Source organism: Dermacentor andersoni, chromosome 5 (assembly GCF_023375885.2).
Source record: "Dermacentor andersoni chromosome 5, qqDerAnde1_hic_scaffold, whole genome shotgun sequence".
Classification (NCBI taxonomy): Eukaryota; Metazoa; Arthropoda; class Arachnida; order Ixodida; family Ixodidae; genus Dermacentor; species Dermacentor andersoni.
The window spans coordinates 111,080,025-111,097,842 of record NC_092818.1 but is presented as its reverse complement, the minus strand read 5'-3'; the positions used below and the strand labels follow the sequence as shown (position 1 = coordinate 111,097,842).

The window sequence follows — 17,818 nt, the reverse complement described above, 5'->3', positions numbered from 1 at the left end:
CCTTTGCAATGGAGGCGTCGAGCAATGTGGCAAGCTTACAGTCTAATGCTTCGCTGAGGTTGCGCTCTATCCGCTGTTGCAGCTGAGTGAGTACCTCACAGCTGACATTTCCTTCTGAAGTGTATGCAGGTGTTGCCGCTTTTGAGATTGGTTCGAGGGCTTTGCGTTTGTGCATGCGGGGTTGGTTGTTGTATGGGTTGCAGGAAATCTATTGCAGGGACAGGAAGGGATGTCTGCATTTCATGGCAAGTGTTTGGGTTGTGTGTCTGCAAGTCGTGAATTCGAGCTTAGCGTTTTCTGTCTTGAGGTCTTGTATCTCAGCACGTAAGGATCGGAGCTCCTGCATGAAGCTGTGCATGGTGGCGTCACTAACTGTGTTCACTGTGGTTGCTATAGTTTGTGTAGTGTGACCTGTGTGGGCCAGCTGCTGGCCCAGCTTACCTTGAGGGATGCGTCTTGCACTTTAACTGTGGTCGTCCTAAGGCTGGCGTTTCCTTGCTGCTGCGTCGGTGTTGAATCCGGTCCGCCCCGGGAGTGGCTGCGTCCCTGTGACTGACTGCTACCTCGGGAGCGGCTGCGTCCACGAGACCGACTGCGTCCTCACGAGTTCCTGCGTTCGGGAGCCTGCGGTTGGGGCGTCGACTTCAGTGTTGGCAGAGCTGAGTCTCCATTTGCAGAAGTCGATGGCCCCGTCTCCTGGTCCGCTCCTTGCTGTTCCAGTCGTAAGCGTTCCCATCGTCGTTGGAGTAGGAGGTGTGGTGTCTGGAAACGGCGATGGCCAATACACACTAACAAACATTCCCTACACCTAGAAACGTCATCGCACACGTTGCACAGATTACACAATCATCATAGCTTCACGCGCATCTATGGTAAAACAGAAGCATTTAACTCGTCTGCAATACCACGTGTCATTCGGCTCTGGAACAACCTCCCCGACAACATAGTTGCGGAAACTGACCGTGAGAAATTCAAGCACTCACTCAACTCACTTAACCCTTGTTAACCATTAATATCACACTCACTGTTCTGTGTTATTTTCTCTAGCTTTTTCTTGCACTGTTATACGTTTGTTACAAACTTATAGAGTTCCTTTTTATTGTACTCATATGCAGCTTTATGTAGCTAATATGTTTCTCTGACTTTTAGGCTGTGCATTTGGCTGGTGTTTTCTTTTTATTATTATTGTTACTAGATTGTATGTACTTGATTCTATGCCCCCCTTACTCAATCCCCATGTAGGGGCCTTGTAAGGTATCTTACAAATAAAAATAAATAAATATGAAGGGATGTTATGTATAACTCCTTTGGCTATGACCTCCGGCGGTGTGGCGTATGCTGTGGCAGCGTAGCGGACTACTCTGATGGAGAGACTGCAGATGCGGCAGTATTTTTCGGCGTTAGACATGATTGGCGTGCTAAGTACAATGACGTTAAGGGCGCATGAGCGGTAAATGTCGTCCTCTGCTTCTTTGGTTGTAATGCCCGCGATCTGTAGTATTGAGTCGCGTACGTACCTGGGCGTCTCCTAGTTTGGACACGTTGAAACCGTCTCTTGGGCGAATGACGATCTTGATATCGTTCTTCGTAAGTTGTGGATGCCGTGGTGCGCGTGGGCGTAGTGCGGACTGCTGGGTACTCTCGGTGCGTGCGCTTGCTGTTGCATGGAGGGATCCGTGTACGAGTAAGGGTGATGCCTGCGTAGTCTGTCGTTGCTTACCGTGGCTGCCACCCTGCTTCAAGGGTAATTTCTTCGGGGGCTATTTCCGTGCCTTCAACCTCTACTACCTGCATAACGAGGGGAGGGACTGCGCTTACTTGATCTCACGGGGGTGCGCGTCGTTGGGCGAAGTCCTCGGGAGCCGGGATGGCGGCAGCGACGCCGCGCACCTTCGTAGCTGCGGCGCATCTGTTTCTCGGCCAGACGGAGGAGCTGAAGATTTCATCAGGGTTAGCAATCTTGTGATCATGGAAACCCTTGTCCTGGGTCCCTGGCGTCGGGACAGGTCTTGATCGGCAGCTGACCACTTCCGGAAACCGGTTCCGACGTTAGCTTGGGACCAGCGGCGGTTGACCACCAAGCCCACAGGGGTATGTGCCATTGAGCTAGGACCCTTTCTGCCCTGTCACCAGGATCGGCCCACATGATGACTTTTTCTGTTGCCGAACGCCGAGAAACTACGGAAGGTTAGTCATATACAGCTTTCGCTGTAGAAGATCATGTGGATCCCATGCATTGTGGGAGTTGTAAACAAAGCTTTCTGTACTGTTTTTTTTTTTTTGATTGACGATAATTAGCGGTGCTGTTGATAGCGAATCTTTAATTTCTTCAGCGTTTAGTGCAATACGAGAGTGGCGAGTTGATCTTAAACGTTAACTTGCGTCCAAGTTATGTTAAGTCCAAGTTATGCCATCCTCGTAGAGTGCGTGATGGATGCCTTCCACCCGGGCCAATTGTTGTGGAAGCTGCATGATGGCAATGTCGAAAAGGAGCGGCGACAAGACCGCTCCTTGGGGAGTGATCCTTGTGCCCATGCATGGTGTATGGGCCGTATTCGTCATCCTCAAGTTTAAGGAGGGCCTTACGCTTCGAGAGGAAGTGTCTCACGTGGGCGAATGCCTTGTGCCCGCAATCCGTGGTGCTCAGGTTTGCCAAGATTCTGCCGTGACGAACGTTGTTAAAGGCCCCCTCAAGGTCAAGGGCAAGGATGGCCTTGTCGGTGTGGTGCGTGGTCGTGGGTCGTATTATGTCACGGTGTAGACATATGTGGGCGGAATGTAAACATAGTGTGTGCAAAAAGGCCCTTAGCCTCCATATATGGAGAGAGGCGATCCCGAAACATCTTCATAAGTTTGCCCGCACACGAAGTCAGTGAGATTGGCCTCAGGTTGTAGGTATTTAGGAATGAAGGTGACCAAGAAGGTCTTCGAATCGGGAGGGAGTGGACGCCCGTTCCAGATCTGATTAATGTACTCTATATAGCAAGTGGAGGCAGGCTGAGTTTGGAAGATTTGGCATTAGTTTCACTGTTATGCGATCCTGGCCCGAAGCCGTACCTCTGCGCATCTTAGCTAAAGCCGCCCCAAGGTCGGGGAACGCAAAAGGGGCATCAGTGTACGGATTAGGCTTGCCCGCGTGCTCGTACTCCGGCCCAATCGGGTCCTCTATGCAACAGAGATACCTGTCACACAGCGTGTCCGTGAGTCGAGCTGTCGTGCCTTGGTACCCATGCAAAACCCGCAGGAGTTGTCGTTGCGTCTCCCCTCTTGTCTGAGTGGGGTCTATGAGGCTGCGAAAGAGGCGCCACGTCCCTCTCGAGCTCATCTGACGCGCTGCCGAATTGTGCTGTTCCATCCAATTTGAGTCCAAGTTATGTCATCCGCGTAGGGTGCGTGATGGATGCCTTCCACCCGGACCAATTGTTGTGGAAGCTGCATCATGGCAATGTCGAAAAGGAGCGGCGACAAGACCAAGGAGTAAATTATTACTATACGTTTCTATAATGCTACGGTAGCTATCATGCACCATGTACGCATGTCCCTGCGTCTCCACACTTCGTCTTACGCGGCTTACGGATCCGGCATGTCCTACACGCGTGGGCAATTCGGTAACCTATGACACGTATATATATATATATATATATATATATATATATATATATATATATAGTGAGGGAGAGGGAGAAGTTAGGTGGACACTTACAGAATATCACCCCTTCCCGTTTTGTTGTGGTTCAAGCGATCCCCCTCCCCGCTAGCACCATCGCAATAAACGAAGCTGAATCATTTAGTTATTTTTATAATTGACAGATCTAATTATCAATCACACATAGTGAACAATTAGGGACCGGTAAATTATGATACTTTATCTAGTTCTGTAACCAAAACAAAAAATAAGTTGAGCTGTTTGAGTAATTTATGTACTGCAATAGAGTGCAAAACTCTACGGTTGGTTAATCTTAATTCATGGTAACAACAACACAAAAATAGCGGCAGAACAAGTCACTGGCATTTGTGCTGTGTATTTCTCTGTCTTGTGTTGCCGTTATTCTTGTGCTGCTTTTACCAAGGAGCAAATTACTATACGTTCCTGCCTTACGCGCCCACCCCCCTCCCCGAAAGAAATAAAACTAATGAAGTCCCTCCGAGTACTAGAGTAGGGTTAATAAACATGGTAAGGCGCAACAAAACTAAAGTTGGGCAGCGACACTACCTTGAAGTTCCTGCAACAGCCCTTCGTGATGTCATCACTTTTGATGGTCTCTGCTCAGGCCTAGTTGATATTTTATCGGTAAAGATAAAGTACGTTGCATTTTAAAAGAGAGGAAAAGTGAACTTGACAAACTTGAATATAGGTTTCATCGAGCCACAACGGCGGAAATAAAAGGAAGAGAGACTGACACTCATTTTCTATTTGCTTTCTTCTGACCTTTAAGGTGACATCAACAAAAAAGGTTTTCCACAAATATTTATTCAGTGTAAACTGATTTGTAGCGTTAATCACAGCAACGCTAGTCTTGTTTGTTCAAAAATGGTTAGACTGAACCAAGAAGCCCGGGATGATGCAAACGGTGCAATTTGAAACTTATTTTGGCGAGAACTTACAACGCCAGTGTCGCCGGTAATGCAGGCCTGGGAGGCCACGAGCTGCTGGCAAGGTGCATCCCACGCGCTGTCTGCTGCAGCGCATAACGGCGAAGCACGAAAGACAATCCTCGCTGACCAAGCAGGGAATACTTAACGACGACGACTATAACTTATGCAGTGTTGAAAGAAAACTTGGTCTCAGCTGTTGTTTTGTTGGATTTGCCAGTGTGTAGCCATCAGTGCCCACTTTCAAAAGCAAGGTGGCAAATGGCACACTTCAACACCCCCCCCCCACACACACACATTTGACAGTGGGGAGACAAGTGCCTTCCCACCCTTGCCCACTCCTCCGGGTAAATACATCTATGATATTGCTCGATCATGCATGTGCCCCGCGCGCAGATGGCGCCGCTGTCGCGTCACACATGACGCAATCTGAGCTACATTAATACTCGCGCACTGTGTTAACAGAGTCGTAGCTCGCAGTACGTTCGTCGATCCAAGCTAGAGGGGTCACCTTTAAAAAAATTAATTCTAAGGTTTTACGAGTGAAAACGACGACCCGATTATGAGGCACTCCATAGTGGGGGACTCCGGATTAATTTCGACCACCAGGGCATCTTTAATGTGCCCCCAATGCAATGTGCATTGATTTAAAGACTGAAACATTATAATATTGTGAATACCAGGATGTGAAAATTGATATTAATGGTGAGAAGGCTGCACATTATACTGGCAAACAATTTGAAAAATATTCAATTTAGCCCCAAGAACTATTTCTCACAAACCAACCTAAAGAAGTGGGTGGGCCATTCCCAATACCAGTGCATAATGTGTCCTTGAAAGTGTGATGTTAAATGACGCATTAAACACATGTCGACATGCAGTTGCACTGTTCTATGACTTGTCGTCTGCTAACACTGATGAGTAAAAAACCAGTGTGACAGGGACATACACAGACGATGCATCTCAAAGTAGACAGAATCCATAGATTATAAGGTTGCAAATAGGTAGGCAGCACCAGTAGATCAAATGATTTCGAATTCCCTCAGTGTTTGCGGAGCATGTCTATTTGCTATGTTGAGTCTTTTTCATCAAAATCATGGATACTTGAACTGTGTAGAATAAAACAACATAACAGTCATGTTGCTTAGTTTCTACTACTTTATTTTCAAAAACTAATGTACAGCAATTGTCAACAGTATTTGGTGTATTTGGTGCGTGCATTTGGCATATGCATGGAAAACCTGCTCCTATGAACAACAACCGACGCTTGCTTTAAATTACATGGGGAATGTTTTCAACCACCTTACAGGTACAATACATGACACCCACAGGTTAGTCATTTTGTGCTGAATGCTTATAATAACATATGCCTCTCCCCAGCTACACCAACACGGTGCTCGTTTGGCTACAGGGATAATTGACTTCCGTCTTCTTGTTACACTGAAGCATCTTCCTGTTCTCAGTTTGTCTAAATCTTCTCGTTTTGCCCAGAGCTTGCAAACACAGGATGGCGCTAAATATGGGGGCGCAAAGAAAAAGTGGCAGCCACATGAGGTCAAGTGTACAAACTTATTGTTCGTCTGAAAAACACGTCCAATACTCCAAAGTAATAGTAAGTCAGCAAACAATAACAAGAGTAAAACATTAGAATGAAAAAAATAAATATTGTAAGTGTAGATCCATAAATATCGGAATGTCAAAAGAATTAGGCAAGAAACCGAACAAACCGGGCAACTTCTTAAAAAGGGTAAATTCTGCAAGTTCGAAAAGAAAAAAAAAAAGGTAGGTTAAAAATATATTTCTTAAAAACATCGAAAAATAAATTTCTTCCTCGAATCACATATACAACACCACCAACATAATATTCTGTCTATACATGTGAAGACCGTGTATGCGAAAGCCAAACATCACAGATAAAACTATGGCCACCTTAACCACAACCACAGCTTTGAAAGCATGATATGCACAAAACAGTATTAAGACGGCATCCAGCTAAAGGATCCCGTGCAAAAAAAAAAGAAGAAAGGAAAAAAAAACAAGGTGGCCATTGTGCTCTGCAAGCACTACATGTGCTCTTCTGTTTTACAAATGCAGGGTGAAGAACAGAGGAGAGCTAGATATGGCCACATACATATTATGGCTTTTTCTTTCTGTGAACACAGAAAAAAAGTATGCCTGGCACATGGGGGAGAGGAATGACAAGAGGGGACATAAAAAAAAGTATAGGCACACAAAAAAATTGTGACAGTTGGCTAGAAGTTTGTTTGCTGCTCAGGCCAGAGGCACAAGCAAAAGGCCCTCAGCAAAATATAAGTTACACTTCTCAATACATTACAGAAATAAAAAAAAAATGAAAATGAGTGTTCACAGCTTTCGCAACATGGAAAGGTTGAGAACATCGGGAATGTTGATGTCTTCCAGTTGTATCCTGGATGGGTTGAAAGGAAACCTTATTGGGAATGCAAACTTAGTGTCCATCAGAAGCGTGTTGTCAGACACAGGCAGTGTCTCCTGGTTCCGTTCTTGAAGCTTGGCCTGAATTTTGCGTATGAATGAAACGGGAACCCTTTCCTCATACTCGTCTGCAGGTGTGTACAAGTTGAGGATCTTTGTGATCTGAAAAAGGTGCGTGTATGCAAACTAAGCATTAGACATGCAACTACCACAGTTATGCTGCAAACAGCATGAATAACTACCTAAGTTATTCTTAGTAGGTGCATTCTCCTGGTACGTTTAGAGCTATAAAGTGCATCGTAAAAAATGTCAACAAATCATTGTAACATGTGGGAAGTGCACTTCAAGGTGTAAGCTCTGGAAACAGTGAATGGGTGCTTGTTGGCGATAACACTCACCTTTTTTTGGAGTCAGAAAAAGCTCAAGTAAAATGATGCAAAAATGATGCAAGGTAACTGTCAATAATTTGCTTGAAGGCAGTGTGAAAAGTAGCCATGACTTGAGGCCTCATATATAAAGCATGTTTAGTCACTAAACAAAACACTATTGCAGGCAGAAAAACTTGTGTGGATGCGACATGTGCTGAAGTTGTATGGAAGCATGCAAAACATGATCCCTTAGCCTACAGACTGCCCCAGTGACCTTGTTTGCATCAAATTACAGGGTTTAACGTCCCAATGCAACACAGGCTATAGAAAACACCAATGAGGTGGGGGAGTTCGTATTAATTTAGATTTCCTGGGCTTTCCTTAACATGCACTAATTTCAGTTCACAAGCGTTCCTGCATTCCGCCCCCATCGAATGGTGGTTGCTGCGGCCGGGAATCAAACCTGTGACGTCGCATTTGGCAGCATAAGACCACAGCCACTTAGCCACAGCGGCAGGCGACAACTCTCCTACTTTCACAGTTGACAGCATTTGTAGTTACACTAAAACACCCGACAGCTGCAAGCAAAACGAAGACATACCTGCGCTGTGGTGAGCTTGTCACACATGTCACAGATGCTGGCAACATCTTCGTCCGTCTTGCGGGCCTGGAGCAGCTGCGATGCCTGAACTATGGGCTGAAGCGTGTCTAGCACCTCACTCTGCGAGACCTTCTGGTCTCGGCACCACTGCTCCAGATGGCTCAGGTTGTATCTGCATGGTTACAGGGCCGCCTCTCGCTATTCAGTAAGTGTTGCTACAAATCAAGCGTGAATTTCTCCACAAGTGCCAACCAGAACTTGTGTCCTGACTGAACATGGGGCTCAAAGGGCTCAAGAGAGTCATTCTGCCAATGCACGGTTCTCTTGACCCCATCAAGCTTTGCGTTTAGTCATAGCAAGAGTTCTGGTAGTCACTTATGGAGAAATTGAAAAAGCAATTAAAATGGCAAAGGAGAAATGTATATTAGCATGTTGCCAATGTATGGGTCTCCTCAGTCTATCCTCATTACCGAAATTGTTACAATTGTCTCCGAAGAAATGAGGTGCACAACATGTTCTTTCAAAGCCCGTGCAGAGACTCCTGGAAACCTGGCACTTGCACTTGTTTTATTCAGAGAATAAGCATCAGTAGCATTCAGTTAGTTTTTGGGGGTGTATATTGTAGCATATTTTCTAGTACATGTGCTATCTGCGAGGAAATCATTATTCTACAGCTGAGATTTTCAACATTGCTTTGCAGTTAACAATAAATACACGAGGGCACATCAGTGTAGTTACTATTAGAAGTTCATCAAAGTGAGCTTTTGGGCACTTTACAATTAGTACTTGTTTGTCACCCATTATGGCAGTCATTGTCCAATACAACTGATTTATAGATTGAATTTATAGTGCTTACAAAGGGTACACAGAGTCATTCTAGCATAAGAAAGACACCAAAATAGACTTGCCTCATCTGCATGCCCTTGGACCAGTGGCACATGTCCTTGCGAAGAAGCAGGTTGTTCAAGGCACCAGCACAGATGAAGTAGAATAGCTGTTGAACACAAATGAAGTAAAAATATTTACTACCATGTAGTGTTAAGTATTACAAGCTAAAAACACATCTTGCTGGGAAGTAACGATCTCGCGTGATAACCTCAAGAATACCTCATGCACAAGACTTACATATATGTTCACATAGAAGAGTAACTTGCATAATGTGAATGCGCAAACTACATCTGTAATGGTGAAAGCAAATTTAATGTGTGCTTTTTTCAATAGTACTTGAGCTTAATGCAAGAACTAATTTCATGTTTTACAAATGCAAGATTCTTCCTTTGCTTCTTTTATTGCGCATGCTTTTGCAATTTTAACCTAATCCACAATATCCACAAGAAATCAGCTTTATAGCAAACAATAAAGGAAATTAAATAAGATTACATGCATCAGTATTTATTTATTCATTACAACAAAAATGTAATAGTAAGGAAGCTAGGACAGTAACATACCTGCTTGAAAACTTGAGTTATGAGCTCAGGGTCAACTCCATGAACCAGCAGCACTTTGTAGAAGTTGTTAAGCTGCACAGAAAACATGAAACAAGCAGTCAGTTGATACAAAAGTTTCAGTCAAAAAGAAAGAAAGCCATACTATTTATGCATTCATCTGTTTTATCTCATACAATCCAGCATGTGTGTGTGTATTGACTGTGGCCTTGGCCCCAGTCTCGATGCATATAACTACCTCCGAGTTCAGAAGGCACATGAACTTGGCTTATGACAGCCAATTTATTACGAACGCAGTCTGAAACAGTTGATGAACAGCAAAAGGAGGCCATGCATCTGTGGCGCCATGCTACAGTGCTTATGAAACCCTCCTCATTTTGAACAAGAGAATGTGTTCTATTGCCTATTCTGCCTCATCCATCCACAGTAATACTTGTCTAAGAGCATTCGCCAACAATATCACCTTATGCCTCACTCCACGAAAACATGAAACCAACAAACAATGAAGACAAAGAAAGCATAGAGAAAATTAGCTGTCCTTTTTATCTGAAATGAAGAAACAATAAGGGAAAGAGAAACAAAAGTGGCAGAAAACTTATCACCAGTGGGAGCTGAACCTTCAGCCTATGCATGACGTGTACAATGCTACAGTGCAGTGTACAGTGCTACAATTCTACAGTTCAATAAAGAGAACAGTTAATTCCTTTTATGCTTTCTTTGGTTTCATTGTCTGTTGGCGTCATACGATATTACTAAACAAAAAAAGTGCCTCCGTTTGCCAGATTCTTTTCACTACATAAGAATGTGTTTTCAACTAAAGTTACTAAATTGTGAAGCTCATTAATGCTTCAAAACTGCCCAGTGGGCTATGAGGTACACTGTAGTGGAGGTGCCAGATTAATTTGTCCACTTGGTGCTCTTAAATGTGCACCAAAAGCACAGTACATGATGGTTTTTGCACTCTGTTCTGTAGCAAGTACAAAGAAGAGGGATATCGCGGGAGTCCACCTCTTTGAGCAGAACATCGAGAGCATGCTGGGGATCCACAGGAGACTCCAGGTCGCGTGCCAAGCTGGACGCTCGGCTCCTCATTCCGCAAGGCTTGTTTCCAGAGATCCCCGCAATCGCCTCGTGCTCGAGCACTGCTGGAACTGCGGAAAGAAGAAGCCAGTACTTAAGAGGAAGCGTTAACTCGGGTGCTCCTATCTAAACACACGTGAAAGGAGAATTCATTTTTCTCGGCAACCACTACACCAACTTTGATGAGGTTTATTGCATTTAAAGGAAAAACTTAAAATCTAGCGAATGTTGGCTTCGAAATTTTTATTTAGATCGTCAATTTTTTATTAAAATTGACAAAAATATAAAATTTTCAGAAAACGAAACTATCAGGTTTACAACTCTAACTCAGCAAGGAATAAATCATATCACAATTCTGTGAATTACATCTGATAGCACATCTAAAGTGGACAAAATTGATATGTTACACATGAACCCCCAAAATATTCAGTAATATGGAAATACAGCTTTCGCAGAACCCTCATACACAACGTAACAAACTCACGTAAGATATAAATTAACAAATAGAATTTGTCCATGTTGAATGATCTAATGGACGCCATTTACAGAACAGTGATATCTGTTCTTGATGCTGAGCTATTATTTTATAATCTTTGTGCGTCTATTCTTTTCAAACTTGCGAATTCTTTAAAATTTTTTAAACAAAATTCAGGCTTTCAATCGAAATTCTGCTTCCATGAGTCACTAGAATTTAACTTTCTCTTTCAAATGCAATAAATTTTATTAGAATCGGTCCAGGGGTTATCTCATAAAAGAGTTTTTGCATTTTACATGTATTTGAATAGGCCGCGTTGGAGTTGGGCCCAAGCTAAAGCTTCCTCTTAAGTTGCCACAAAGGAAAATACATAGAATAATGCAAGTGCTGTTCCGCAAGCAGGCAAGAATACGCTAAACTGAATCGTGAAGCTTCAAGAACAAGTGAAGCATAACGGAAGCAACTCGAACACAGTGGTTAGATGTGCTGAAAACCTTAAATCACCTTTCTTCCTATAAAGTGATCTTACTCTTCTTCTAAAATGGTGTTGCTTTTCAAATCAGCTCTTGTTATTGATTGGCAAGTCAAGCACGTGAAGACACCCCTCCCCCCACCATTCCTTTCTTAAAATACAGGGATGTATGCAATTAAGGGGGTTTTGGAAAAGCTCTGGGAGCAGCAAATTTGGCACTTTAGAACGGGCTTCAAGCAGGAATCATCCACTTTGGAGCAGCAGATACACATTTCGGAGCAGCTTGGTAAAGCTCAACAAGAGTGAAATACAGGCAGATCAAGAAAAGATTTTCTTTATTTGACTTCACAGAATACTATTAGGTTACGGCAAATCGATTCTGCAGAAGCCCACAAGGTGGAGGAAAGTAAATGGAAATGAAAGAGTGTCATTCACCCGACAAAGGAAATCCACATACTGGACGTTCCAACTAAATGTGGCAAAAGAGAGAGAGAGAACAAAAAGGGAAAGAAACTGAAGACTTAAACAGCATCTACTGTATGTTAAGAGGCCTCTGTTCTGTTAATGCTGATCGAGGTTTTCTTTCTTTTTTTTCCTCACAAGCAACTAATATTTAAGTTTACTTAGCTACCATTTATTAACTTACTTATTGGATAAGGTGCCAATGAAAAGGTTGTAGAAGATGCCAAGAAATGACTGATAAAAGTGTTTAAAGCAACCTAGGTCTTCTGTAGTCCTCCTTTCCAATAAAAGAGAAAAGAATAGCTCCCGAAATTTAAAAGCTACACCTGACACCCATCACCGTACCAGTGAGACCACTGATATCACATTGTCATCTAGTACCTCGTGTATATTACAGACAGGCAAACTAAGCGCACGGTCTTGTAAAGGTTAAGAAAGCAGATAGTTACAAAATCACCAGGGACGCGCTCTTCTAATGATTGGGAAAGCACACTGTAACAAGATCGCACTACTTCTTGTTTGATAAAGCCTGAAAATGCGCAACAAAAGTTGCTGAGAGTTGAGAAAAGCACGCGTCTGCCCATTCCCAGTGCCCGTATTTGATGAAGTTTGAATTGACATTGATGCAATCCATGGTGCATGGAGGCATTGTCATGGGCATACTGTATATTAAAAAAATATTGTATAGGTTTTCTTTCTCGTTAGAAAAATGGTCCGCATGAATACTAGGTTGCTTTAAATGCTGTTATCGCTAATTTCTCAACACCCTCAACAATTTTTTTATTGAACGCTCCACCCGACTCTACCTCGGACAAGTGGGGGAAGACCTTACGAAGCTCGCTACTACAAGACCAGCAATGGGCCATCCGGCAGGCTCACGCAGCGGCCGCCAGGTACTCCCTGTCGGTCCCTGCGTGGGAGACGCCCACTGCGTGCTGACGTACATACTGCAGGACCTTTATTGAAGTTTGTGCAATCCAATCTCATCGATTAGGTAAGTTTATATGTAAGTTAGCTCATTTAACATATTCATGCACAATGCACAAGAAATACTCAGTGACCACCATGAGCACCCATCAAAATACAGTGAATGCCATATTCTATTGTTTTTTTTTTCTTGGCGGCACTCAATTTGGATAGCAGAATACCACAGAATAAATGTGAAGTTACCTACCTGGTCATTGCATGTTTGCCAGTACAGTCAAACCACTAATAGCAATGTTCAAGTGCCATGAAAATTCCATTGTTATAACCAATAATTGTTATAATTGGGTTGCATGAAAAAATCAAATCAGGGGATGGCAGAGCTGTTGTGAGAAAACTATCATGGCGGCGAGGCCAGTGCCCCTAACTACCACCTTCCTCCATTCGGCTGCTGATTGTGTTCACTCGTTTGAATGCTTCCTGGGCACTCCAACTGCATGTAACAAGCTGAAACTGTCAGCGTTAAAGAATGGTACTGCTATACAAATGCAAAGAGGGGTCACGAGTGGTAAGCGATATGTGAGCTCCGCCGAGGCATTGCATTGGTGGCCCCATAAGGGGCCTTTTAAAAAATGCAAGGTTGCTGTGGCAGCCTGTCATCTTTAAAACTCCAGAAGAAACGCTGAGGCAAGATCGTCACAAGCATATCAATAGAAATCAGGCATAGAAATCAGACTACAAGGGAGATTATTGAGGCCTACTATATCAGGAAAAAGGATTGCGTTGTGTAAGGATTGCTCTGCATTAAATTTGTATGACAATGAATTTCAATTTTTAAACTGCCTTATAGTACAGCATTAGATTACAGGATTTAGTGTTTTTGCTTGCACACTGATAATGGTGCCATCGATGGGAGAGCACGTGGGTATGGGTTGTAGTACATAAGTCTGTGTATGCCTTTGAATAAAGTTAGTTGCGAGTTCAGCTCTGTCCTGTGTGTTCTTGCCTCCTGTCTTTGTCGTCTTGCGCCACCCCTTCAAGATGCTTACAGTGTGCGTGCACACAAAGCTCATGCCAGCAGCAGAAGGCAAAATGCTGCCCCCAGCACTGAGCCGATAAGCGGAGCGTTGACGGTGCATCTACTTTGCTTGGTTGTTATTGCAGCCAAATGCCCTCAGCGTCTCTGGAGACCTTCCAGCCCTCTACACACAAACCGCACATGTGCCCTTGATAGTGAAATATCACGATGGCAGCAGCAGTGCCAATGGTGCAAATTCACGGAGATCCGTATCATAGATAGAGCAATAAAATAAACTTTTGCTCTTTACAGGTGAAGTTGCATCAAGAACATTTGACAACACAGCAGCACGTACCAATCAAAGGCTGAACTTTTTCCTCCATGCTTTTGATGACAGCCTGGTAGATCCACACTGCTATGTCGCTCATTACCTGCCTGTACTGAGACAGGTCGAAGTTCCTCAAACACTGCTCGTTCTGCTTGGGCGTGTTCTCAACTTGGAATTGCTGAAAAAAAAAATGTAGCAAAAACAACACTTGCACAACGATTCTGCAAACAAAAGGCTCACTAACGTTAACTCCACGAGTCAGTTTGAAAAAGCAGTGGTGGAACAGCCATTTCACCTTTCGGCGCACGTCCTGGCGCAGACGAAAAGCCAATTTGGCGTAGCAGCAAGCACTTTTCGCACATAAAGCAAAAAAAAAAAGGTAAGGCGTGCAGACACACGAACGCCACACGGTGTTCGTGTTATACACTTTTCTCTTGTGTCCTTACCCCCCCGCCTCTGTTTTTGCATTATGAATCCTTACCAACTAGCTCAGCCTTCTGTCGTCCTAAACTTTTGGCGCAGAGTCCAATGCAAGTGTGCTTACCATATACCACGCAAATTTTAACCAATATAGTCTATATGTTGCGGAGACGGGCTTGCGCGACGCTTACTCTGCAAGCGCGGTCATAAATGGACGTGATGCTCCTCCACATGATGACGCAAAAAGGGCACTACGGCCGGGTTCGTCGATACAGCGCAGAAAAGGCATTACAGACAGATCGTCAACAAACACGTGTTTATTAACCCAGGATGCAACACAGTGTGACAGTCGCGGCTTGTGGGCAAAGGCTCATCGCAAGACCAATTGAGTATGCGTGCCTGCATTGAACATGACATCATGCAATATACTCATGTCATCCGTGCACATTATAGAGTTTTCGAATAGGTTTTCGAATATAGAGTTTCGAAATAAAGTGTCAGTGCCAAGTAGGGTTTTGCGTTGGCATCAGCAACACTATTTCACCGAAACAGCGGAGCGATCCAAACTCCAAACTTTTTGTGTCATCGAACATGGCAGCATTCATCGAAATGGCAGCTCTCGCCAATGTACCGCATTCGACCTCGTTCACTAAACCGCTCTTAACTATGCAGAGCGAGCGATTCTGATTGCAGCAGCTCTTTTGCAAAGCCCCGCTATCGCCGGCCCATAAAGATAGAAAAAGTTTACCTTTAATCCTAGAATGCGACATCCTCCTTTGGTAAACTCCACGGTACCACAAGGGTTCGATGAACACCGAAAGAAAGCACCAACAAGACAGTACAGTGGCACTACATTGTACATGTCCATCAGAGAAAAATGTGTGAATGATGAACCGGACGACTCCGACGGGCCCACAGAGTCTCACTATATAGTGAGAAACGCTATGGACGGGCCTCTGCTTTCTTCTTCTATGATGATGATAGCGTGCTGTTGGTTTGATTTCAGTTTTGCTAGCTGCGAAGCAACAACAGAAGGAGGGCTTCGCTCTTATGCATGCCTTGGCGCAGCGCAAATTTTCTGATAAAATGCCATTTTGGCGCAGTTTGGCTCAATTGGTTCAGCTGTTCCACCACTGAAAGAGCTACCTGAACCATACAGCGTGTGCTCAATCTTGCTTGGATTTCACAAATCCAGATCTGCCAGAGAAAAACATTATACTCAGAGTGGGACTTCAGGGGAAGCTATGACACACAGGCTGCAGAGGTGATGCAATGTATATTGGAAAATGTCCACTTGAGTTTATGCTCCAACAACGGTGCAGGAGAGTGGTCTGCCATGGTGCTGGTGAATTAAGCATGACCCACACAAAATACAGACCTGCTGCGATTTGACCAGTGGGGGAAAAAAAAAAGATTTTCCACCATGAAACAAAAGACAAACACCCAAGGAATCCTTGTTGGGCAGGTAGCCATGCCTCTAACAATGAAGAAAAGACAATATGCTTACTTGATGCATTTTCTAAGGCTGAGGCTTAATTAGGTACGAGAAAAGACAAAGCAAACAAACAGGACAGACGGCTAACTTGAACTTGCTCTGTCCTGTTTGCTTCCTTGTGTCTTTTTTGTTGTTTTTTGAGCCTAATTATGCCTCAGCCTTGAATTTTAAAACAAAAGCCCTATCACAGAAGATGGCAGGGGATGCCTACTGCTCAAGTTTTCACAGAAAAGAAAGCACACATTTACACGCAAGCAATGATGTATGCAAGTCTACGAAAACAAAAACGAACCACAATGGCTCACTCCAGACTAGAATAGGGAGGTAAAAACAAACCTTCTCTCCACTGTACTGCTTTAAGTTGTGCATGAATCTGCAGGTATTTGCAAGCCACATGACAGTGTAGTCTGTATCCTCATGCCGCTTCTGCAAAGAAAGAAAAAATAAATGAAGACTTGTGTGACCTAGCAGAATGACAACCTAATTTCCAGTGAACCTGTTTCTTTTGAGCAGTTGCAATAAAGATTTCAGCTACCCGTAGTAAAATCACACAATTTAAAAGGTTGCCCCAGTATGGCTGGTCCAGTTAAAACATTGCCAGCATATAAAGTCTTCAGGCACTTGATAAAAAAATTTTACAAATGCATTAATTCATCCACACATATTTTACTGTGCAAGAACATTGGCCATAATGTTCCCCCCTTTTCAATGAATCTGATCCAAGTTGACATTTTCCCCAGGGCTGCAGGTTAGTTTTAAACTGTTCCTAAAACACTGTTATAATGCTCTGGACAGCCTGCATACATAATTTACTGCTAGGACCGTAATCGTTCCACATACTTCCAACTTCATTTACACACTACCTATAAGCTGCCTCTAATCTTGAAGAAATATAAAGAAGGTGCTTTCTTTTTAGTTTATCGAGAACACTGGGGAAACCTACTACAAACCTTGTATACTGCAAAAAAAAAAAAAAAGAAAGGAGGATTCAGTAATTATTTACAATGCTTTTAATCAGGCCAGGAAAGTTAGTTTCGTCATATATTGCACTGAACATGACCCCGCTTTCTAGCAAACATAAACTTGGTGTAAGCTAGAGTTCTCTCAGGTTATTTGGAGGCATAGCTCATAACCACAGTATGGCACTTTCGAACCACTGATTAAATGCACACATAATTTATTGCAGAAGCTGCAATCAATCCACCCACTTTGAACTGACTTTACCCGACTTTTGCTTTAGCCAAACAGAAACAAGGTGTCTCGTTTACATGACCGAGGACACCGGGTGAACATCATATATAATGCAGAGAAATACCGAAAACAAGGGCGCAAGGATTATATTGAATGGACATTGGGAAAGATAGCTCAGAACGGTAGCGCGACACTTGCAGACACTCGTTTCAGTATTTTTTTTATTTTTTTTTTGGCAACAGCTGTATTTGCTGCATACACATTTAATTTTCCACACAGATTTGTCATTGTGGCCTGCTCATTGATGCTAAGTGTGATTTTGGTGGCATTTGTAGTTATACCACGGCTGCGTGCAGAATTTTGCATCACTTGTAAATGTGAATCATGTATGCTCCAATTATACAATTTATCGTAAAGGATGTAATTACTCGGAACACTTCCAATTTTGCTTACAGGCAAACCATTAATGCCCCTTATTTTCACCAAATGTAC

The 17,818-nt window shown here is 43.5% G+C and overlaps 1 protein-coding gene across 1 annotated transcript in view; it reads right to left on the bottom strand.

The window, feature by feature from the left end:
• Positions 1–5,733: 5,733 nt before the first annotated feature.
• Positions 5,734–17,818, bottom strand: part of didum (dilute class unconventional myosin) — an 80,956-nt gene continuing 68,871 nt past the window's right edge. Inside the window, exons 32-38 of the mRNA XM_050179989.2 lie at positions 16,472–16,561; positions 14,248–14,398; positions 10,470–10,612; positions 9,465–9,536; positions 8,925–9,010; positions 8,017–8,188; positions 5,734–7,209 (exon numbers count right to left, since the gene is read on the bottom strand). Of these exons, the coding sequence (XP_050035946.1) occupies positions 6,958–7,209; positions 8,017–8,188; positions 8,925–9,010; positions 9,465–9,536; positions 10,470–10,612; positions 14,248–14,398; positions 16,472–16,561 (966 nt within the window). The 3' untranslated portion in view covers positions 5,734–6,957. The remainder of the gene's footprint in view (positions 7,210–8,016; positions 8,189–8,924; positions 9,011–9,464; positions 9,537–10,469; positions 10,613–14,247; positions 14,399–16,471; positions 16,562–17,818) is intronic.